Below are 25,598 nucleotides of genomic sequence, written 5' to 3'. Positions count from 1 at the left end.
AGTATAGCTTTATCCTGTTAAAAAGTAAAAAAAAAACAAATAAATTGAGACTTAAAAATTGAAATATTACACCAAAATCAAAACACAATGACGTAAAGAAAATTTTACTAATCTCTGAGTGAAAAGTGTCGTTTAGCTAAACAGTAGGAAAATACGTATGTACATAAATCGTTAACCTTAAAAATATAAAATAAAATAAAACTACATTTAGATGAGACCATACTTATTATATTTCTTATATTTCCAGGTGGAGACAACCGCGGAGGGGGGTGAAACAAACACCACATCCAAGCTATCGGGGATTCCCCAAATCGACTATATATACGACCCCAACTTGCCCAGGGAACTGAACGGGTACAACCTGTCAGAATATCCGTTCTATGAAGCAGTCCCACCACCAGAAACCATGGATTTCAAGTGTGATGGTCTACATGATGGCTTTTACGCGTCCGTTGTTCATAAATGCCAGGTAATTTTACCACACTTATTGACTTAAATTTATAAATCTATACATATAATAAAATGGTAGGAAAGTCAAAACTGTACATTGAATATTTTTTAAAAAGAATACTTGGGGTGTGATCTACAATCAATACCGAAGCCAAAAATATAGTTTGTAGAATTTTTGTCTGTTTGTCTGTATGTATGTCCGGGATAAACTTAAAAAGTACCGCATGGATTTACGTCAAATTTGGCACGAATATTATTAAGAATTCGGGTCAACATACAGGCTACATATTATCACGCTATCACCTACGAAGAACGAGCAGTGAACCTTTATTTCTTCAACGCATTCTGTAACAACGCGTAATCTAACGATGCATATTTGAATGTTGTTGTTATTATGTTAATAACCATGCTTTAAACTAGCTTCTCACTATAAATAAAGACATTCTGTAGTATATTTAGTATCAGCATTGCACCCGTGCGAAGCCGGAGCGGGTCGCTAGTAAATAATAAATATCTTATAACATACACACACGATCGCCTGTTCCTAAGATAAGCAACTTAATGCTTGTGTTATAGGCAACCGCCGACTTATATCACTAAATAGTTTTTTTTTTTTAATAAATAAACATAGAAATAGTTTCATATATAAATACAAATATTACACCCAGACTCAGGCGGGAATCGAACCCTCAACCCGCGGAACAGAAAGCAGGGCCACAACAAACTGCACCAACGGGCTAGTCAATTCATATTGACAAGTATAGTATAATACACATAATTACAACCTACTCATCTGATCTGATTTAAAATTGAAATGGGATCACATTACCAGCATAAGCTTTCGCAAATGTATACCCAGTAAAAAGTTATAGGGTAACACACATAAAAAAAAGAGTCGAATTCAGAAATTCGCCCTAGTCTTTGAAGTCGATTAAAAATACCGTACAATGACCTCCAGTTAGATGCGAATATCGTATCATAAACACACAATACACAATCACAAACGCTTAGATAAGAACTAATTGGTAGATGTTGGCCATGGTCTGGCCTTTTGTGCTTGTGTATTCTCGGTGGTGGTTGCAAGATGGTGGTCGTTGAGTATGAAACGTTTATCGTCATTAATATAACTTTATTATTATTACTATATGTATAATTTAACACGTTCTAATATTTCAAGGTCTACCACCACTGCCTCTTTGGTACGAGATACGACTTCCTGTGCGCCAACTACACAGCCTTCGATCAGAAAACCTTCATCTGCCATTTCGTTTCGGAAGTCGACTGCAAGAATTCTCCAAATTACTTCAGCAGGTATTTTCAATTTCAATATAATTTACCAGCAGGCCTAGCATGCGCGCCACGACAAAATTTTGTCTACCCCTTTTCTCGTATTATCTCTCTATGTCTACAGTAGCTAACATGCGTGCACGCGATACTCTTCTCGTTACGTCAAGAAGAGATAATCATTAAATTTTAGTGATCTGTGATATTTATCTCTACGGAAGCTAACATGACATTGTAATTTTGTCGAATTTTGTCGTTTTAGGAAGAGAAACTTCTCGTCTTCAATATTATCGACGAGAAAGACGATAAATAAAAAATAAATAAAACCGGGTGCCTATTTTTTGTATACCATGGCGTTTCCCTATTATAATTATATAATTTCGGTATACGAAGAGCGGGAAATGCGAAAAGTCGAGTGAAGTGTGCCATATAATGACACAAAAAACGTATTTGCGCCCTGTTGCTTCTTATTCTAAATAATAACAATAATAATACTTTATTTCAGACCAAAGTATAAGTCCATATTGGGTTAGTACAACAAGACAAGACAACATTCAGAATAAAAAACAAAACAAAATTATATTAAAAAAATCAATAACTAAAAATAAAATTAAATAGTAGGTATAAAAGTAAAATCAATAATCAAAAAAAAAATTCAAAAATTCAAAAAATTTTAAAAATTAAAAAAAAAAAAAAAACAATGCGTGATATAATTACAATTATCTAATGTGCGACAAGATATAAAGCACAACACGAGCATATTGTTTTACATATATAATTAAATTCATTTACTTACGCCGTTTTATTTTCCATATTAGATTTTTTAAATTAGATATACACTTTTTATCTTAGCCAAAAGGCCGAGAACATTGTTAAATAAAACATGTGTCACTCGTTTGAAATTATACAAACGTTGGCTCATCCCGGTTTGGCACGATTGGTCAATAACCTTGTAAATTCAACTTTACGACATAAGAAATAAGAATGATATTCAGTTGTGATTATGGTTGATAATGTTTCTCTACTCGACAAGGCGAAGTCTTCGGAAGAGAATTTTGTCTCTCGTAGTGCGCATGTTAGGGTAATCGAGAAAATACTCGATGTAGACATTATCTCTCTCTCTCGTCAAGAGATATCTCGTTGTATGCATGCTAGGCCGGCAGGAGTAATAAAACTTTTTCTTTCTGTGAAAATATTAACAACTTTTTTAATACAATGCTTTAAAAACGCCTTGTTTAAAAAAAGTATGAAAAAAGAAAAAATAATATTACGTACGAGCAAGAGACAAAATTGTTTCTCCGTTTTATGCTAATGTAGAAAGACAAAAAAAATAATTAAAATTTTCTTCTCATAGGCCTTGGTCCGCCTATTGCAGATGATTTAGACAATCTCAGAAAGACACTGTGTCGCCTAGGTCGCTGTTTAGGAAAACACAGTTGCCTAAGCTCTGCGCCACCCTCCCGACCTGACTAGGCCCACAGGAACGACGAGTGCTTACGTGTAGAGCCAGTTCGGCTGCAGGAGTCTTTCACATTTTAGAGCTACGCCATTAATGCTTGACGGAGATACCATTCCGAGTTTCAAATGAAGTTTTCCTTCTCCAGGACCGTGATGATTTTGGGCCAGGTTTATCTTTCGGCCGCCTTTTACGACCCCCACGGAAGAAAGGGGGTGGTGCTATTCTACTCGGCCAAGACCACACGGCAAAATTTTCTTAGGAAAATAATAATAATGTTCAAATGGTCATCTATATAAATTATTGTCTTCAGCTCTTTAATATAAAAGATATACATAAATTCTTCTTAGTTGATACTAACTAAACTTTCTTTAAAAAAAACAGAAAAGTCCCACAGAAAAGAATTCCCTTGCGTACAGAATACCAATTTTACTAATTAATATAATTGCGAAGTTTGCGAGATTTGATAGATATGTGTTACTTTCATGCAAAAACTACAGAACTTTTTATAAAATTTGGTACGTAGATAGCTAGAGATCCCGAAACAGACTAATTTTTACCCAGACATTTCAAGAGATATGAAAATACTCGTGTGTAAATAGGCACGGTCTCAAATAATCTATAAATTTGTATCTGTGCTTTCAGGAACGAAGCTCTCTACAAAGCTACCACATCAGCGCCGCCACCGCCACCACCTACCACCACGACGACCACCACAACCACAACCCGACCACCTCGACCACCACGCCGTCGTCCCCACCCTCGCTATGAATATTATGATGATGATTACTATTACCCTAGAGATGATTACGACTATGAAGAAAGGTAATTTTTTTGCAAAATATTTATATTTTTAGTAACGAGTAGGGCACAGCCGGAAATATCCTCAAAATCTGGAAATACCCGACTGGGTAATTACCTCCACTTTACAGAATATCACAGCTAAATAATACTGCCTTCAGGCAATGTTGTGTTAGTGGGTATTTTAGAAAGCGGACTCATACTTAATAAAAAAAATTCTAATATTTTATCAATAATGAGAATAAAGTTTTTTGGACAACTCTCATATTTAAATCAAATAGGCAATATTTGTATTGACAAGCCTAACGTGAAGTACAAAACCAATGATTATTATCTTTAATATGTACCTACATAGACGTAACTTTATGTTTTGATCCATATAAATTAATATATTAAAGTTAAAATCTACTTTTATGTCTTCTCCTATGCTCAAAGGTTGTCTCTTAAGAGTTCTCCATTTTACCAACTATTCATCTATCCATCAGCCTTTAACAGTCCACTGCTGGACATAGGCCCCTAATGTTCGCTACTTCGTCCAGTCCTACGCCTTCTGAATTCAGCGGCTTCCCACTGTCTTATTAAGGTAATCAGATCACCTTGTAGGGCGAACACGCAGTGCCGAGAGCGGTGACTACAGCAAATCGGCCTCTATTATAGGCACGAATATTTTACCAATAATTGCAATAAATACATACCGTATATGAAAATGTTGTTTCAATTTAAATCCATTTCTTAGTGTTAATTTTTAATTATATGCAATAAATACGTAAATATTGATTTTCAGAGGTGGACAAAGAGGGAGACCACGAAGACCTGGCAAGCGTAGACCTCATGATGATTATGATGACAGGTAAAATAACAAAATATAGTAAAGACTTCTTTATCATCTCAATTAATGCATTTTTTAATTACTGTGACAAACCATCGTAAAATTAATTATTTGTATATTACACACAATTACATTTTACAGTGAAGCCATATAAAAATATCATAAAATCCATTTCACACTCAATAATACCATGAAAACCTACTTATATATACATCACTCTATTAGCAAAAATATATTTTCCAGATATGAAACAAGACCACGTGACGAAGCGGATGACGAGTACGATGACAGGGGAAGAGGCTACGACAGACCAAGGGCTAACAAAAGACCATTCTACCCTGAACATAGAAGACCTTATGATGATGAAGAAAGAAGACCATACAAAGGCGGTAGAAGACCAAATAGACCAAGGGACGAAGAAGAAGAGAGATATAGGACTAGTGATGATGATGATAGATCGAGGGGAGGCAAAAGAGGTGACTACCGTCCAAGGGATAAGGGAAGGCCGAGAGATGGTGATAGATCTGGTGACGATATGAAGTCAAAAGATGATATAAGACCAAGAGACGAAATTAAAGGAAAAGGCGATTATACATATAGAGATGAAATCAGACCACGCGATGAAATAAGGCCTCGTGATGAAATAAGATCACGAGATGAAATAAAAGAAAAAGACGAATTTACATCTAGAGACGAAATAAGACCTCGGGATGAAATTAGGCCACGTGATGAAATAAGGAAGCGCGATGAAATTAGGCCTCGTGATGATATAAAACCACGTGATGAAATTAGGCCTCGTGATGAAATTAGGCCACGAGATGAAATAAGACCTAGAGATGAATTTAAGCCTAGGGGTGAAAAGAGACAAAGAGACGAAATTAGACCACGGGATGAAAGGAGGCCATATCGAGATGAAGCATACGAACAAGATTCAAACACTAAAGAAACCCGTCCAAGGGATGATCGTTACCAATCAAACGAAGGCAGGAGATTATACGATAGACCTAACCGTAACAGAGATGATAGGCCTTATTCAAAGCCTGACAGAAATTATGAAAGTGATGAAAAAGAAGAAAAACGCCAACCTCCAACAGCTCCAGAAATCACCCCTCTAGTGAAACCAAGCGGACATGGTATATTCAGCAAGCCAAGGATGCCACCAAAAATTAAAAGACCAGTGCCACTAAGCGAGAAGGAAAAATATGAATACGTAACTATAACAACGACTAAAGCTCCTCCGAAATCTGATGATGAATATTACGATGATTATGAAGAAGAGGATATGAGAAAACCGCTCCCGTCAGCAAAAACAAGTACAATCCAAAAACCGAAATATGAACCAGTTGTAAAAGAAAAATTTAAGCCAACGAGACCTCATTCAGCGTCAGCTGATAAATATAAAAAGCCGACAAAGCCTATAGACTATGAAGAAGACGAATACTATGAAGAGCCACCAGCCAAATCTCAGAAGTATACATATAATCCAAAAACTAGAGACGAACGTCCGCCTAAACTGAAGGATGAAGATTACTATTACTATGATGAAAAAGAAAGAACTACAGAGAAACAAAAACGGAAGAATATTGAAGAAGATATCACTTCAAAGATAAAAGAGGTCAGGCCAAATGTCAAAATTGTTAGACGTCCTTTTTTACCGTCTAGGGGTGGGAGTCCGTATCTTCCAAGAGGGCTACAACCTGTAGCCGGAAAAGATCTGAACTCACCACCCAGTACCACCCCTAAACCCACTTCTACTTCCACTACTACAACAACTACAAGCACTACAACTACGACTACTACCACTACTACTCCAAAACCTCCAACAACAACAGTCCCCAGTACAACAACGGAACATATAACAACAACAATTGCGACAGAAAAACCAATAATCACATCAGTGCCTGAAGAAGAATACGAGTATTATGACGAAGAGGATATAGAATACGAATCAAAAGACAAAAAAGAACCCACTACAACAGCAGAAGCTAAACAAGCTGCTATCAAAGAAGTTCCAACAACGACGACAACAACAACAACTACAACACAAGAAACAACAACAGATGACAAAGCAAAGCTTTTAGCAACAAAAGTACTGAGAAACTTCAACGATCAATACGAAGCAATTAAAGAACAACTTGAATCAACTCTAACTCCTGGTGATTACCTTAAACCGTATTTAGGTCACACACCAACACAGTACAGAGAAATAAAAACCAAGAAACCAGAACCAAGACCGGAAATATCTAAAGGTTACTCAGCAACTGGTAAACCTTTAAAAATCCCAGACATTAAACAGAATCTGGCTGATTCAGCTGAGATTGACTATGATGAGACTCTTAACGAGGCGATAGCTCTCAAACCGGTAAGAATACCAAGTGGTTTTATAGTTCCTTCAGACAGAGATTACAGTTTTTCAAGATTTAGAAGTAATCTAAATTCAGAACCTCAGTATGCCGCTTCAGAATTAAGTCACTACCAAGTTCGGAAACGGCCGATGATATCCGGAGTTAGTATACGGACACCGTCTTCCTATTACATTCAACCTCAGAGAGTAGTTTATGATGATGGGCTTGTCAGACCACCAAGGCAGTTAGTATATCGACAATTTGGAAATATATTTTAAGGTTTTTCTTTAGGGTAACCTTTGAGAGATGGTAAAACCTCTAGCCATCAAAGGCGATGCTGGCGGTTTTAATAAAAAAAAAGATAAATGCAATATAAAATAAGTTAATTCAACAAATTAAGGTATAACAAAAATAAATTTGGATATAATTTTATTTATGATTTTGCAAATTTATTTATTTAAACATCACTGAGTAAATTATTAATTTATTGAAATTAAATTTAAAATAAACAAAATTTTCGGAGTATTATATAAATAGCTCAAAACACTGCCAATTATATTACTTTTATATGGAAAAGAATTGAATTTCAAATCTTTTATAGCATATGTGATTTATTATTTAATAAAATAGATACTAAATTGGCCGTAGCTTACAAAAGAAAAAGTTAAAGATACATAGAATAGGAAACTGCCCAGCCCAAAAAATTAAAAAAATTATACAACTATTTAAAAGTAATGATCAGATAAAGTAGTAATAAAGTAAATGATCAGAATAATATTTTATCACCAAAATTTTGTAACTTATATTAATGATTGTGATTACTTTGTCTTAAAAATAATTGTCTAACCAATGATCTGGATTGAATGTAACGGAAAAAAACATTTAATAATAATATACATATATAGTAAACATATGAAAATCTAGTGCCTGCAATTTTCATTACTGCGTACTTACTGAAATGCAATTAAACCAATCTTTAAATAATTTTCTTATACAAGTGACCATTTTCGAATTAACATTTCCTTTTACTATTAATACTCATAGACACTTACTTAAATTACTTTAAGCTATATTTTTCAAAGGTTACCAAAAGTCTTCGAAATCGTACAAAGTGTAAAACTTTAACAATAAATACTGAATTTATATATACATATATGTGATGTTTTACATTGTGACGATTTCGAAACATCAAATTATTGGTACTATAAATTTGTAATTATATTCTTAGGGTAGGATTTTGTAAAAAATTTGTAATAATAAAATATACAAATTTTATATATAGTTTTAATATCCTCGACATGCCTAAATTTTGTATTGGCCATGCAGATGTTTGCCATGGTCTGGATGGTTGTGCAGTTCTTGTGGGTCTTCCCACCTTGTCTCAGATAGCTCGTTAAGCCGCTGATCCTGGTTGTTACTAAGGCACCAGATTTTTAAGCAGGAGATAACCTGCTCAAAATCTGGAGCAGTCTGACTATGGAGGTACTTCGACCTTACAGAAGATCACAGCTAAATAATGCTCATTTCAAGCAGTATTGTGTTTCTGTGTTAGTGGGGTGACCAAAGCTCTTGGGAGGATCAGGGGTCGGATCAGCAACGCACATACGATTTTTTCAGTGTTGCAAGCGTTTATAAACTACGGTAATCGCTTACCGTCAGTTTACTGACCTAATTGTATAAAAAATGCAATATCAAGATTGTATCATGTAGAATTGTTAAAATTGACTTTATGGAAAAGAAAACCAACTTTTGGCCTGCAGTAGGACGTTCTGCTTCAATTCAATTCAATTAATTAAGCTTCAAAATAATTAATTCAATTCAATTCTATTAAGTAACAAATATTTGTAAAAATAAAACAATAAGCAGTTTCTAAATTATTTATTTTAATACCATTTACTCAACTTATCAATATAAAAATAATCTTAAAAATAATGTACAATATACGTTTTAAAATATGTAATTAATTTATTATTTACTAGCTTTTACCCGCAGCTTCGCTTGCATTGATTTTTTTTAATAAAAAGTATCATATATTACTCCTAATACCTCCAAGAATATGTGTACAAAGTTTCATGATAATCAGTTAAGTAGTTTTCGCGTGAAAGCGTAACAAACAAACACACATCCACAATTATAATATTAGTAGGGATTTATTATATTTCTGACGAATGAAGACTTCTAAAAATTAGTACCCAACTGATATAAATGGCTACCATCACCCATGGACATCTGTAACATTAGAAGAGTTCCAGCCATTACGGAAAAAAAGATGTCTGTACACTAGACGCTTGAAGATTCCCAAAATAATAGAGCTTAGGGAAAGTATTTCAAGAAAACCTTAAAGTTTTTGAAATTTCTAGAAAAGGTAATTTTTTTTGGTAAGGTTTTTAAGGTAAAAAAAATTATTCAGAAAAATTTCTTAGTAATTGCCATATGTCCTAAAAACAGCCTTTCTTAATATTTAAATTGAAAACAATTCAGAAAGTTTCCCCTCTGTTACATAAAGTCTATGTGATATATAATTAATATTGCACCATACCTTATCATTAAACTATCACAAAAATTATATACAAAACAAAAATTATATACAAAATTAGATGCGTATGAGTAAATTCACGTTACAAAACTTGTGTCAGTTTTGGATTAACGTCGAGTAAGTATCACCGATTTCTAACAAAATTTTAGGTTATTTAACCGCAAGGAAAAACAAGACAAAACGTAACAATTTCTTTTTATGATGGACAACTTCTTTAAGAGATGGTAACTTTGGACTTTTTTAAGAATTCTCCTCTGCTGAATCTACATTCCGAATCAGTTGTAGCTTCACTTACTATCATCAATTTTTAAAAACTAATGTAAATTACAATTCAAAAGCGTTGTTGTAATCAAATTGAACAAAGAGATTGTTGACATTGAATTTAACCAACAAACAACATTTAGATTTATTGCGAATAGAAATATCTGATAGATAAAGTTTCAGAATAATTATGCATAAACTTTTGCCTTTTTTACTGGTAAAACAGATCCTAAATATGATACCCGTTATTTTAATTGAGCAATACATTCGGAAATCGCATTCCTACCCATCGATTTTATAATAAGGATATTTAATAAACATTTCCATTTTCAATAAATAAGACTAGTAAAGCAGTAATTACCCACTTTTTCTGGATTTTACTCATTAAACTATATAAGATTCCTCGCATGAAAAAATATGGCGAATGGCTCGCTTCAGCCTGTAATATCCCATAGCTGGGCATAAGCCTCATTTCACATGTAAGAGAATGATCAGAGCTTAATCCACCACGCTGAACTAAGAGTGACGTCTCCACGCAACGGCTCTTATGAGAAAAAGATGAACATATTTTTAACTCTAATCATTGTTAAGGAGTAAACTCCAGTCACATGTCAGGCTGACATATACACATTTTTTCCCTCTGTATTCCGACGATAAATCAAGTTAGTGTAGCATTTCTTGGGTGTATCGTTATATAAATATGTACATAAGTCCTATATTTACTTGTTTACAAACGCTACAGTCCTATGCTAAGTATTTTAACAGTTTTTTTTTTTTTTCATAATTCTTAAATAAGAGAGTTTTGAGTTCTTACTCTTGTTTCTAAGTGGTAATTATCGCCATTTTGAATCCTTCGACGATACGATTCAGCCTGTAACATCCCACTAGTGGGCATAGGCCTCTTTCTTCGTGTAAGAGAAGGAATCCTTCGCATTAAAATAAATTATTGCAGAGTGATTCAAAAGCGACTGTATAGAAAAAAGGCACACGTTAATTTTTTGATTTTACATTTGTACCCATATTTTATATTGTTTTTTTTTTATACTTTTGTTACATGATTTACTTCAAATACTTTTTTTTTCTTTTCAAAAGCAATCATACAAATTTTATTAGAACTAAGACGATATACTTGGTCATAACAGGCTATTTAATAACGTATTGTAACTAATATAAAAAGTTCATCATCATGTTAATGATGTTTTATCTTTCCATTGTCGTTGATGGTATTTTTCGTTTTTAATTTAATTATTGTTTTTGTAAATCATTTAATTGTATTTGCTTTAGATATTTGACAGCTATTGTCTCCTTCTTAACACCTATTAATAATCACCATTGCACTATTATCATTAGCAATAACACGAAAATTATTTTTATATATATTAACAAAATTATCACAATCTAGAATTTTCTAAAGGTTCTTTAAGGTCACGGAATTTCAAACTCCAAGAATTCTTTGATGATAAATCCGTTTCATTTTCATTTCCGTTTTGTATAATTTTTTCGATAGTTTGTATATTTTCGATTGTTGTATTATTTAAATCTAATTCATTATCTTCGCTACCATGAATCAATCGATTTATAGGGCATTGAATTAAGTAGAAGGCGAATGACGATCCCCAAATCAAAAGTTGGTATAGACAAACTTGCCACCAGTTCATAACACCGAAGACTTGGTACAGCCAGCGGCCAGTCACGAAATAGATCGTGTAGTACCTGAAAGGAACACATTTTTATAATGTTTTTTTTTATGATAAATAGTAACTTGGCTGTACTGTTAGTGTAGTTGAGATTTACTGAACTTTCTAGTTTTAGAGTTTGGGTTCTCTTTCCGCGTCGAAACTGTTGTAATGTATATATTTCTGTACATTTATGATTCATTTTTACATTTAAAACAAAAATATGTATCTGCAAGAGAACTGTTACTTAAAACCCAGACAGGTACAGGTCTGGGTATGTTAATGCTAAATATGTGTGTAAGTTTTGTAAATATAAATTAATACTCTATGATACAGTAGGATATATCCTGCTCAAAATCTGAAGCAGCCCGTCTGATGAAGTACCTCAACCTTACAGAAGAACACAGTGAAATAACACTGCTCGTAATTAGTGTTGTGTCCCTGTAATCAATAAGGTGGCCAGAACTGCTGTGGAAGGTCAGGGGTAGGGTCGGCAAAGCTTGCGATGCTTCCATAGGCTACGTTAATCGCTTAACATCAGGTTATTTGCTGACGTATTCATTTAAGGCTTTCAGGTATGATATCTGTTAATTTGACAAAAATCAAACCGGGTGAATGGATACCACAAATTATTTTGCTAATGTCACATTCTCTAGAGTTTTGTGTGTGTAAATAACGCAACGGTTGTATAGATGCAGGAAATAAAAGGGACAACACAGATAAAATATAATACGGAGTTTGGATACAGATAACAAACATTTTTATATTTGTCTATAACGTCACCTGCGTCTGCGGTCACCAACCCGCCTGCCCAGCGTGGTGACTATGGGCAAAACACATGAGTTCACGCCAAAAATGGCGTGAACTTGTGGAATGTGGAGGCCTATGTCCAGTAGTGGACTGAGAAAGGCTGCTGTGATGATGTGATAACATACACACGATCGGTTCCTAAAGTAAGCAATTTAATGCTTGTGTTACAGCTAGTTATTTTTTTTTACAAATAATGTATAAAAATACATATAGTATAATTATATTAAGAGGCGAAGTTTTAAATTTAGATAATAAATTACTTGAAAGTGTTATAGTATTGTTTACATGCTATTTAATGGTTTTAATCTATAAGTAATTTTAACTATTTATTATGCTTCAACCTGTAATATCCCACTGTTGGGCATTGACCTCTTTCCCCATGTAGGAGAAGGGTCAGAGCTTAATCCACCACGCTGCTCCAATGCGGATTGGCGAATATTTCCTACTATGAGTAACGATCGCTATCAGGTTTACATGATAACAACCGAAACCGACAGCTTCACGTGCTCTCCGAGGCACGGTGGGGAGAGCCATAAGAACTAACATCCAGACCGGAAATAAATATTTGTATAAACACAAATATCCACTCCAAGCAGAAACCGGACGCGCGACCATCGGTGTTACAGCGCCGCTGACATGGCACACGGTCCATGACACCAGAGCGGTCGTCTCTTAATTAACTAATCGCCATTTTCAATAACATTTTTCTTATCCGAATTTGAAATAGAATAATTTATCAAAGTTACGCTCACATTCAAGGTTATATATTTAAGTCTTATATTTAATCTGTTTAACAATAAAAATATATAAAAAAAAACTTACACAACAGTGTACGATAACGCAATGAACAAGTAGAGTATCAGCTCAACCTTCCGGTCAGCGGGTTTCCTTCTCGCCTGGAGCAAAGTCTCGATGATAACCACAATCGTGATGTTTGTATGGACGCAATGATTGAACCACCATGGTACCACCGAGTCGTAGACCTTCGGAAAGACCAGCTCACGGTCGATAGCGTAGACAATCCAGAACATTGATGTTACAAACTGAAAAACAGTATTAAATATGAAGTAAATTATAAATTAATTTGACCATCCCGTTGACGTAGTTAACAGTGACCTTGTATTCTGCTTCAGGGATTTTGGATTCAATTCCCGCTTCGAGTCTAGGTGCATTATATATATTTAATTATATGTATACTTGAGGAAAAAAACAAAATATATACATATATCAGTCAACTGTTACCTGTACCCATGACAGTATTAATAATAGTATTATGTATTTGTTTGTTCGTGTGTGTTTTAAAAGAATAGAGGCCTACATATATATATATATATATATATATTTATTTATTTAAAAAAAAAAAACAATTTAATTAAATTTTAAATAAAAAATAACGCTTACGCTTCAGCCTGTAATATCCCACTACTGGACATAGGCCCCTTTCCCCATATAGGAGAAGGAGAAGGATCGATCTTAATCCACCACGCTGCTTCACTATAAACAATTATTAATAACTTTTTTGATGCAAAAACCTTAACGCGATGCTCTGACGTAATATGTATTACTATACAAGTTTAAAAATAAGTAATTTAGACAGCATTATGATATAGTGGTCGGAGCACTGGCTGTTGCGCTTGCAGTCGCGGACTTGATCCCACTAACAGCAAATATTTGTAATACCCAACCGAAATTTCACTTTCGATTTCGGCCAGTTTCGGCCAAAAATTCTAGTCTCACACTTAGTTTCGGTTTCGGTCAAAAATGAGCCAAAACTTTTGGCTGCATCGAAACTCTGTATTTGTGGAATGTCGTCCATCATTCGGTAAATTAGCCGACTCCTGCGTCCCAGCTTAAGTCTCAAGAAGTAAATAGTATTTTCTTAAGAATATTGTAAACGCAAACTCTATAATATCTAAACTGATTAATGATTTTTTGTTTGTCTTGGCAAGCAAACGCTTAAAACATTAGTCATCATCAGACACTACTACATTTTTTCACGTGACTTCGGTAACGGACAAAACTGGGACCAACACCATTTCGGTTTCGACTTCTGCCAAAAAATCTATTTCATTCAGACACTAAACATAGATACGAGCCATACAAGTGTTTGCTCATCTTTGGGCATTTTTCTTGTATATTGTGTTTCTGGACCCGCGACATATGATTATCTCGAATTTTTTGCCTAGCAACACAATTAGTCATTAATTTTTACTGATATAGTTTCTTTTGTAATATACTTACAAGGGTGTACGGTACCACCAATCCCATGAAAACAACATCCCTCCAGTACTTAATCTTCGTAGCCAGCCTCCCACCGCTCATGTCCAACCACTCCAGCGCATCGTACAGCAGCGAGAGACTCAGGAATATAATCTGGAATGCCTGGAAATAGAAACAAAATCAAAAACTTTTTATTATATAAAATCAATAACTTATAACTAGCCCGTTGGCGCGTTGCTTTCTGCTCCGGGGTTGTGGGTTCGATTCCCACCCCGAGTCTGGGTGTAATATATATATAGAGCAGTAAGTTTCCTGCTGTACCCTACCTCAGTTATAAAGAAATAAAGCCCTCACACTCAACGACCCCCACTAGGATTTACTCCTGTGTCGGGAGTCCGAAAACACACACAGTACATAAGCACCGACGCTCAGACAACGACGAACATCTGTATGGCCAATACCACCACGTGCGGGAGATCGAAAACGCAAACGCCGGCGGCGCCGTAACAGCCGTAACCCAGAACTGTGACCGTTGCGCGTTAGCGTCGTCGTCAAACGCGTCGTCAAATAATGACTAAACATTATGTGATAAGTATAAGGTGAAGTTACGGAACAAAACTAGTTTAGTCGAAATCAATAATATATTTATTCAAATAGGTTTTCGAAGGGACTGGTCCACAAGTTTAAAGTCGCTCAACGTGCAATGGAACGGGCTATGCTTGGGGTCTCTCTCAAAGATAGGATTAGAAATAAGACTATCCGCAAGAGAACGAAAGTAACCGACATAGCCCACAGAATTAGCAAGTTGAAGTGGCAGTGGGCTGGTCATCTGTGTCGCAGGACCGATGGCCGTTGGAGTAGACGGGTCCTAGAGTGGAGACCGCGTCTTAGCAAACGCAGTGTGGGACGTCCTCCGGCCCGACCGACGATCTACGTAAGATTGCCGGTGTAAGCTGGATGAGGATTGCGGAAGACCGGGATGTCTGGCGCGAACTTGGAGAGGCCTATGTCCAGCAGTGGACTGCGATAGGCTGAAGTCTTAAATAGGCTTCACCTTCCGAATCAACATTTTACAAATTAAAATTTTAATTTTTTATTTTCCAGTAAATATTATATATTTTAGATATAGTAATAATAATATACTTTATCGCACATTTAAACCAAGAACAAAATTTAAAAGTAAATCTCCTCCAGACAACCTAATAATGAAAGGGATATTGCTTTTCAAATGGGAAAGTGGTATATAAATATATAATAAATATCAAAAATAAATGTCAAAGTCCAAAAGATCACCAGGAAATTATATAGGAAGATAGCCCTGTTCTATCAAATCAGGTTTCCATATTAATAGATTACGAATAGATAGATAAGAGTCGCCTTACAGTATTAGCTGTAGGTATAAGACACGGATAAGTTTAAGAGGATTAATATTATCAATTACCACTATTTCCTTAGACGAGTACATTACTTAATTTTTCATTTACTATATAGTTACTAGCTGACCCCGCAAACGTTGTTTTCCTATAACACAAAATTTCAAATATTTTTCTCAATTTGATCGCAGTACCAACTGTCGGGACAAACTGAAATTAAAATAGAATAATATTTAATATTTGATGCTGCGATGGTAGCGCAGTCTACCGGATCCAATGTAAAACATTCCAAAATTAACAACTACGATTAAATGAAAAATTAGTTAAATAAACATTTTCCAGTGGATCAAATCGTGAACCTAAACCATCCTCGAATCCCCTTGAACTCACACAAAAAAATTCATCAAAATCCGTCCAGCCGTCTAGGAGGAGTTCAGTGACATACACACGCACACAAGAAATATATATATAAAGATATCACACTTGACCTCAAAATCTAAACAAATAAACATTAATATCTATAATGTATGTACGATGTAAGGCTTCCGGACGATTGAATCAAATTGGATAAAATTTGGCTAATCTTTTTATATTCGTTGTCAGGACAAAGTTTTTATAAAAAAAAAAAGAAATCGAAGTGGTAGGGCAAAGCAGGAAATTTCCTGCTTAAAGTCTGGAGCAGCCCGACTGGGGTAGTACCTCGACCTTATAGAAGACAACAGCTAAATAATACTGTTTCCAAGCACTATTGTGTTCCTGTTAGTGAGTAAGGTGACCAGATCTCCTGAGGATGGGGGGGGGGGGGGTTGGGAATTGGGTCGGCAACACGCTTGCGATGCTTCTGGTATTACAGGCGTCTATAAGCTACGGTAATCACTTACCATCAGCTGATTTGTAGTTATGAAAAAAAAACGACTTTCGTCTGGTCATCTACTAAAGCTAAAAAGATAAAACGTAATCAGTCGTAATTCCACTTTAAATTGAAGCACAGACGCGGAATTGATAGCTATAAGTCAACGCTCGGTTAAAGTTCTTGTATCAGGCACGTGACCGACTCGTGACGAGGCTGATAAGGACAGATTTCAACACCCTACGATAAGGGACTGTTATAGGAAGAATTATTAGTGCGCGAATAATTAGGGCGCGATAAATGCGTAGACTATTACCACTGAAATGCACATGCCAACATTTATGTCCTTTTAGAGATTAGATATTGTTGCGGACTAACGCAACACCACGGGCGCGGTGTGCAGCGAGAGACGCAGGGACAGCCCCACCATCGAAGTGAATACAGCGGCGGCTCGACCTACGACACTTCAGCGACCCTTTGATTCTACGCCTGACACGATCTATTTAATATTTGCTGCATTCACATTCATGTTCCCGGAACGGCTAATAAACGAGATATATACAGTCCACTTAGTATTAATTTAACGTTCGCCAGAACACTAAGAGATATTATTCTCACTGCTTCATATCTTACTAACAGAACTCAACATATATACATAAACGAAACGAAATCTTCTGGATTTGTGCTAAAATCAGTGTTCCACAGGGATCAATTCTAGATCCCTTACTTTTACTAAAATACATAAATGATCTGCCACTTTATTTATTTATTTGTACAAAAACCCACAGCTATTTTTTTATCCAATACAAAACATCCGAACAAAAGCCGATTTCGGAATTTACATTATTTAAGTTATACAGTTCAACTAAACAAAGCAGACTAAGTTACGTTAAATCAGTAAAAACTAAGACAGAAGTTAAATTACAATAAAATAATATGCATATACATATATGTATATAAAACATAAAATATCCATGGTCAATAATGGTTGTTTAAGTGTAGATTATTCATACGAACTGGCAAGTTGCTCTATTACAGCCTCGTTAAAGGAAAATCTAGATGTGGATGTCCAGGTCAACAATAGAAGACACCTTCTTAATTGTAGTAGCTTCGAATTTGTAGGTACTGTCCTAGTCGGTTCTATTGCGTGAAAACCTAAATACATTTACATACATTTATACATATACAGTTTTCCCAACAACATTTACTTAGTGTATAAAAATAATCTTGGAACAATAAGAGGCTTCGATTGACTACGAAGAAGTACTCTCTTGTGAAATTTGGCGTCTTTGGCATATAAAATGAATTCAGAATTCTGGATACTATTGCCTAAATAATATAAATACAGATAGTACAACAAAGGTCCAAACAACGATCCTTGAGGAACCCTGTAATCAATCTTGATAAAATCCGACTAACTACAGCCAAGGTCAACTGCTTGAAATCAATTGGTAATATAAGATTTGAACCAACGATGCAAGTATCCACGAATACCCAAAGAAAATAGCTTTTGAAAAAGTATGACATGATTCACGCGGTCGAAGGGCTTTTCAAAGTCCTTATAAATTACATCGACCTGAAAGCGATCACTCATACTTCGTAATATTTCATATCTAAAGACCGAAAGATTGGTGAGAGTACAACGACCACTAATGAACCCGTGTTGCTCCTGCAGCATATCGGTCAAAACAAAAGGATACAGTTTTGTAAACAATTTTTTCTTAGACTTCGTTAACGTATTCAGGATCGAAATCGGTCTATAGTTTTCAATTTTAGTTTTAAACCCTTTTTATGTGTAGGTACAATGTAAGCCTTTTTGCAAACAAATGGAACTATACCTTCAATATCTGCACATTGCACGATAAAAGATGGCGGAATATTGTCAGAAATTGCCCCTCCTATTACATCTAAAGTAGATAAATATTTGTATACTGTTTCCCTACCCACAACAACGTCACTTAATAAATTGTATCATATAAAACATTATTAAGAATCTGAGTAGCAACATTTATTGGGATGTTATTTAAAATAGTATGCCAGTCAAAACTGTTTAAAAGTGAACTGCGTTATAGTTTGCTTTATTGTATAAATATTTGTCAGAGGGCTTCATATTAAGTGGTGGCACCATAACATGAAATAGGTCAACAGACCATGAAGAGTGAAAGCTATCATCTTCCACTTGTATATTCAAAGACCTTGCAAAATCTTTATTAAAATTATTTAGTTCTTTAGTTGTGAATTGTAAATATATATAATGTTTAATAAATTACTGAAACTAAGATCAAATGTGTCAAATATCAACCACATGAATTCCAAACAGTATTATACTGCTGTAAATTTAAGAAATTTGTAACATTCAATAGATACCTAGCTGACTTTTGAACTTTAGTTAACCCTTTCTGTAGATATAAGGTAGGTTATATCCCAACACACCATTTAAAAAATCGTCAGGATCATAAACCTAATATTATAAAGCGTGTGAACAAAAACTTTAATATGATAAGTTTCATCAGTTTTCATCAGGTGGCAAATATATTGCAGCCAGGTGAAGGTTACGCGTTGTTTTTAATGTACGAGAGTCTATGGTTATACAAACACATTCGCTATATCAAGCTCCCATTCTGGTCGACGGTGAGTCTGGAACTTACGAGAAGTTAACACTAACGAGCCTTTACCCCTTCTACCGCTCCCACGTTCATGGCAATGCCTGTCATTTTGAGAATCCGATAGTTTCGAATCGAGTATTCCCTCACAAAGCCACAATTCTGTAACGGTAATAATATGAATTTTAGAGCATATGACATTATTATAAAATTCACGATTTTTTGTCAGTAGGCCTCACATTTTGATATAGAATCGATAATGATATATCCGGCCCATATCTAAGAAAAACTATTAAGCTTATAATCCATGTACTTATGATAAGTTGAAATGTGTATGATGTACCTACTCGTATGTATGTATGTGACTTGTGGGATGTAAAGGTAAAACATTCTGTTTTTTGACATGGATAAATAATTAAATAAATAAAATATAACAAACAGATAAAAACATATTCAATAGTTACATTTATACAATTTTCAACAGATCCGACTCGCGAGATATAAGCCAGTGTCCTTCCTGATATACGACAATTTTTTGTCCAAACATACTGATAGAAAAATTCTATACCTATGGTTTTACACATCACAAAAGTTTTTGTTGCGTTGTGTTAAGTGCCCACTTACAAAAAAGACTTTCACCTTTTTACCAATATTGGTCGTAATCGAGTTCTTTCTTGTTCGTACAGCAGATAGGAAAGCGTTCTTGATTCGACGGTTTTTAAAACATATTACAATCGCTCGTGGTTTTCAACCCACTAGTTTCTAAGGTTGTACCTGAGCAAATTCAAGGTCCATAGTGGTAAGACTCGGTGCGGCATGCATTTTCAGCAATATTTGTCACAAAGTCGGTCACAACTTCGTTTTGATTTTCAGGAATATCGACTCGTTTGCCAAAGTCGTGATCAATAACTTTTATAGTAACCTTGTAATTCTTTAATATTTGAGTGCAAAGTGTAATTATCCCTTTAAAAAAATTTTAAATCCTCTTTCATAGCAGCTAATATTTTCATTGCGTCATCGTATTGTGTCGACAAAAAAATTAATCAATTTTTCTATATCATCAAGATTCTCTCTGAGGCAGGTCATTTTTTGATACTTTACTTTTAACTTAACTTTTAATAGTCGCAGGTTTTAAGATTCAGTTTTCAGGCATTTCTGATCGCTTATAGACAAAAATTCTAACAATCAATGTTTTGCGTGCTATTTGCATTGATAAAGGTGCCAATATATTTTTTTCATATATCTTCCATGTACAGACAACAATCCGTTACATTTTTATTATATGTATTGACAAGCTCTAAGTTATCCTAATAAAATAATATAACTATATTGTTTATTTAAACAATCGATACTTGAAAACAATATTAATAAGACGAAATAATGATTAAAACTAATTATTAATTATTTTACAACTAATTAGACCTCAACCTTAAGGTTATCACTCAGACACGAGAATTATCTCCCTACATGTGGAGATCGAAATACATTTTTGATTACAATAATTGTGTTTGCTCGCAAACGAAAAAAAACCGACTTCAATTACATCGACGAGTAATAACAACGTAGATCGACGAAAAGATAGTCAAGTAACTACGCGTTATCAAAGATTACTCAAAAAGTAGTTATCAGATCTCAATAAAATTTATATGTGACCACATGACAAACATCAGCTTTCGATTAAATTAAAAATTATTAAAATCGGTACACCCAGTAAAAAGTTATTGCGGATTTTCAAGAAGATCCCTCGATTTCTCTGGGATCCCATCATCAGATCCTGGTTTCCTTATCATGGTACTAAACTAGGGATATCTTCTTTCCAACAAAAAAAGAATTATCAAAATCGGTACACCCAGTAAAAAGTTATTGCGGATTTTCAAGAGTTTCCCTCGATTTCTCTGGGATTCCATCATCAGATCCTGGTTTCCTTATTATGGTACTAAACTTGGGATATCTCCTTTCCAACAAAAAAAGGATTATCAAAATCGAAACATCCAGGAGAAAGCTATACGGTATAATACAACGTAGGTCGACGAAAAAAGCGTCAAGTAAAAACGCATTATTAGATATAACTCGAAAAGTAGTTGTTAGATCTCAAATAAATTTAAATGGGACAAATTGACACACACCACCTTTCGATTAAAAAAAATTGTCGAAATCAGTCCACACGGTCAAAAGTTCTGATGTAACATACATAAAAAAATTACAGTCGAATTGAGAACCTCCTCCTTTTTTGGAAGTCGGTTAAAAAACGGAGGATTTGCTTAATTAGACTGTAGTCTATGTTTTTTATTAGAAAGGTGGTTGTATTTTACTATAATTTTTTTGAGTAATTGTTTAATCACTGACTAACCCGTCGTAACGGAGTTTACAGTGACCCTGCTTTCTGCTCCGGAGGTTGTGTCTTCGATTCCGCGAGTATTAGGTACGAATGATGTAATTTTTAAATCATCATCATCATTACAGCCTATACAGTCCACTGCTGGACATAGGCCTCCACAAGTTGACGCCAAAAATAGCGTGAACTCATGTGTAATTTTTAAATGTTACGAGTATATTTATGTGCATTTTTACAAAAAAAAAATGTATCTATATCAGACAGCTGTTACTTATAACAAAGGCTTTAGTTATTATTTTTCTACACAATTTTTAATATCTTATCAAAAATCGACCGTTCCAGCGGGGATCGAACCTGCATCTCCGACTGACTGTGTCGGTGCTTTAGCCAATTAAGGTATGGAACGATGTACCCGTAAGATCGAAATTTTTGATATGATGATTTTATATACGGTTCTAAGCGAACGTAGTTAGGTTAAATCATATGGTCAAAAGTAGACTTAATGAAATTTAAATTTTTTAGCTAGCTGATATTTACTAGCTAAATTATATTCGTTAACATTATAGGCTATATAACATCATACTATAACTCAAACGAGAAGACCAGTAGTCCGTAGCAATGAAACAGTGTAACACATTTGTACTTACAAAATTCCAACCAGTCAGAAATGCAGCCTTATACACATAAAGGACACTTATTTCCGGATTGGGATTATTCTCAATATCGAGTGTAGGCGCTATTACAATAATGTACATGTGATGCAACATAGAAAACATATGAAAAACAGTCCTCCAGTACAAATTTTCATCATTTCGATGGAATAATTTTTCATTTTTCGTAATCAAAAAACACAAAACATTATAAAATATATTATTTTCGCGCCATAGTTCTTCCATTATGATTATATTATTATTATAATTATTTTTATTATCATCTAAATTAATTATTAATAATATAAACTAATAAATACTAATGACACCCGAATGGTACCGGGCGACTGTTTTATTTTGTAAATAGAGGGTACACGAAATGTCATTTTGTAGTGTTGCCACACGAAAGTTATATTTCCCAAATAAAAATATTATTTTATTATTTCTATAGCAAATATAAAATCATATTTTTTAAAAACAACAAAATTGAGTCACTTTCCCAGTTGTGATTCTCCAGTATCAGATCAAGATACACTACACATCACATTCACAGCTATTCATCACTTGTTGATAATTATTGATAACAGTAAATTTTATACGCAAAAAACCGGAACCGATGGCTTAACTAGCTCTCCTAGGCACGGTGGGGATACCCACAAGAACTGTACAAACACCCAGATCACGGCATACATCTGTATGGCCAATACAAATGTTTGTCATGTGTGGGGATCGAATCCGCAACCGCCAGCGCAACAGCCACAAACCAGTGCTGTAACCGTTGCGCAAACGCGTCGTCATAAAGGTATAAATTTTAATGGGTAAAGCTTTAGACTAGGAAAAACCGAATTTCGGGACCGTGGGGGGAAAGGGGTTGGAGGGTGGGGAACGCTACCCCTGGTACCACTGTCACGAAACGATAAGTGGTGCACCATTTTTTTAAAGCATATCTCAGTCATTAAACATCAGTTGTATCGTTTGTTAAAAAACCGTGTGAAAAGAATAACTTAACGTCTGAAATGTTAATATCAAGTGCGAAATGTGAATATAACATCTGAAAGCTACGGAACTAAGCATGGTTACCGCAAGTTGTATCGTTTGTTGATCTTGGAGTCGAGATCGTTTTTACGTACTGTTCGAAAATAAATTATAAAGATGCGAAACGGCGCATGGGGGCACTCCCCATAGCGCCAGAGTAACGTGAAGTCAGACGCGGAGCTCAAAGGTATTATAACAGCTTTAAATTCTTCCTCTAATCTCAAAACTTTAACCATGGATATCTCCATAACCATGGGGTTTTGAAGTGTGGCAGTGTTACCTTGTATAGCTTTCCCTGCACCCTCCGCCCTCCACCCCCAAAAACTCCATAATTCGGTTTTTCCTAGTCTAGAGCTTAGCCTTTTAATGAATTTCCTCGATTATAAAATTGTAATTACACACAATATTTAGAATATTTGTCTAAATATCTCCCGTAAAACGAGAAATATTTTTTTTTAAAGCTGACAACACTTGTCACTTAAAGATAAATATATTATCTAGGAATGTAGTCACCGATTCCTTTATTTATAATGTTATCTGCGCTAGACAATAAATAACTATTAAATTGGACGAACCCAAACTATCAGCATTGTCATTTAATAGGTCAAACGACATACATACAATATCTATTATATATTTATTATACGTCTTACAATTACCTAGAGCGATTTTACAAGTAATTTTTAATATTAGAAAACATAAATATTGAAAACATTTACATGTGGTATTTAATTATCCTTCAAAGGTGACAAACAAGGCGTACTTAATGGTAAGCAGGTACCATAGGCTATGAACGGTTATATCATGAGTATTACAAGCGTGATGCCGACCTTAGTTCCTTACAGAAGATCACAACTAAATAGCACCGCTCTTCTGCTTCCCCAGTACGTCTGTCCTATGATAAGCTTTTTATGCATATGTATAGGTAACAGCTGAATTATATAGCTACATATATAATACATATAATAAAATGGTAGGAAAGTCAAAACTGTACATTGAATATTTTTTTAAAAGAATACTTGGGGTGTGATCTACAATCAATACCGAAGCCAAAAATATAGTTTTTAGAATTTTTGTCTGTTTGTCTGTATGTATGTCCGGGATAAACTCAAAAAGTACCGCATGGATTTACGTCAAATTTGGCACGAATATTATTAAGAAGTCGGGTCAACATATAGGCTACATATTATCATGCTATCACCTACCGGGAACGAGCAGCAAACCTTTATTTCCTCAACGCACTCTATAACAACGTGTAATCTAACGACGCATATTTGAATGTTTTTGTTATTATGTTAATAACCATGCTATATAAGCTAGCTTCACACTATAAAAATCACGCAATATACTCGTAAGTAACTTAGCCGATAAACATATATATATATACTAGCTGACTCGGCAAACGTTGTTTTACCGCTAAACGCTTTTTAAAAATAAGGGTTGGTGGTAGAAGTGTGAAAATTTAGGGTTGTATGTATTTTTCAATGACAAATCATAATAAAATAAAAAATAAATAATTTATCTAAAAATTTAAAAAAAAAAATTAGTCACGCCGTTTCGGAGGAGTTTAACTACAAACACCGCAACATGAGATTTTTATATATATATATTATATATATCTTATATATATATAAACAATAGCCATATAAAGATATACATATATCGCACTCAGGTTCGGGGCGGGAATTTAATCAGGGTAGGGCAGGATTACTTCAAACTGCGTTTGAAAGTCGTAAATGTATCCCTATTCCCCTATTCCCATCGGTTAGGCCACAATTTGAGAACTTCTTTATTGATTTCATACATTTTTTTTTTAATATTTCATATACTTCGCGGAAGGTTCATATAAAATGAAAAATTTTGAAAATTAAACAGATATTAAAAAAAAACTTAATGGAATATGAACTTGACTAGCCTGTTGCCACAATGCAGTCACCTTGTTTTCTGCACCGGCATTGACTAGCTAACTTCACTATGCTTTCGTTCCTCTTCGTTGACTAGCTAACTTCAGGGCGTCGATTTCTTATGACGGTGTGCGCGCGTCGCAAAATTACTCTCATCACTTTCCCTAACCCGCCATCTTT

At 34.7% G+C, this 25,598-nt stretch overlaps 2 protein-coding genes across 2 annotated transcripts in view; one reads left to right on the top strand and one right to left on the bottom strand.

Moving 5' to 3' along the window:
• Window positions 1-7,544, top strand: part of LOC123667694 — a 76,079-nt gene extending 68,535 nt beyond the window's left edge. The window contains exons 3-7 of the mRNA XM_045601535.1: window positions 248-469; window positions 1,628-1,761; window positions 3,836-4,015; window positions 4,776-4,841; window positions 5,064-7,544. Of these exons, the coding sequence (XP_045457491.1) occupies window positions 248-469; window positions 1,628-1,761; window positions 3,836-4,015; window positions 4,776-4,841; window positions 5,064-7,443 (2,982 nt within the window). The 3' untranslated portion in view covers window positions 7,444-7,544. The remainder of the gene's footprint in view (window positions 1-247; window positions 470-1,627; window positions 1,762-3,835; window positions 4,016-4,775; window positions 4,842-5,063) is intronic.
• A 3,460-nt stretch (window positions 7,545-11,004) lies between these two features.
• LOC123667693 (androgen-dependent TFPI-regulating protein-like) overlaps window positions 11,005-25,598 on the bottom strand; it is a 32,919-nt gene continuing 18,325 nt past the window's right edge. The window contains exons 2-4 of the mRNA XM_045601534.1: window positions 14,690-14,830; window positions 13,271-13,491; window positions 11,005-11,675 (exon numbers count right to left, since the gene is read on the bottom strand). Of these exons, the coding sequence (XP_045457490.1) occupies window positions 11,354-11,675; window positions 13,271-13,491; window positions 14,690-14,830 (684 nt within the window). The 3' untranslated portion in view covers window positions 11,005-11,353. The remainder of the gene's footprint in view (window positions 11,676-13,270; window positions 13,492-14,689; window positions 14,831-25,598) is intronic.

Source organism: Melitaea cinxia, chromosome 29, assembly GCF_905220565.1.
Source record: "Melitaea cinxia chromosome 29, ilMelCinx1.1, whole genome shotgun sequence".
In the NCBI taxonomy this organism is placed as follows: Eukaryota; Metazoa; Arthropoda; class Insecta; order Lepidoptera; family Nymphalidae; genus Melitaea; species Melitaea cinxia.
The sequence above is the reverse complement of the archived record's forward strand: the minus strand, read 5'-3'. Positions and strand labels throughout refer to the sequence as shown.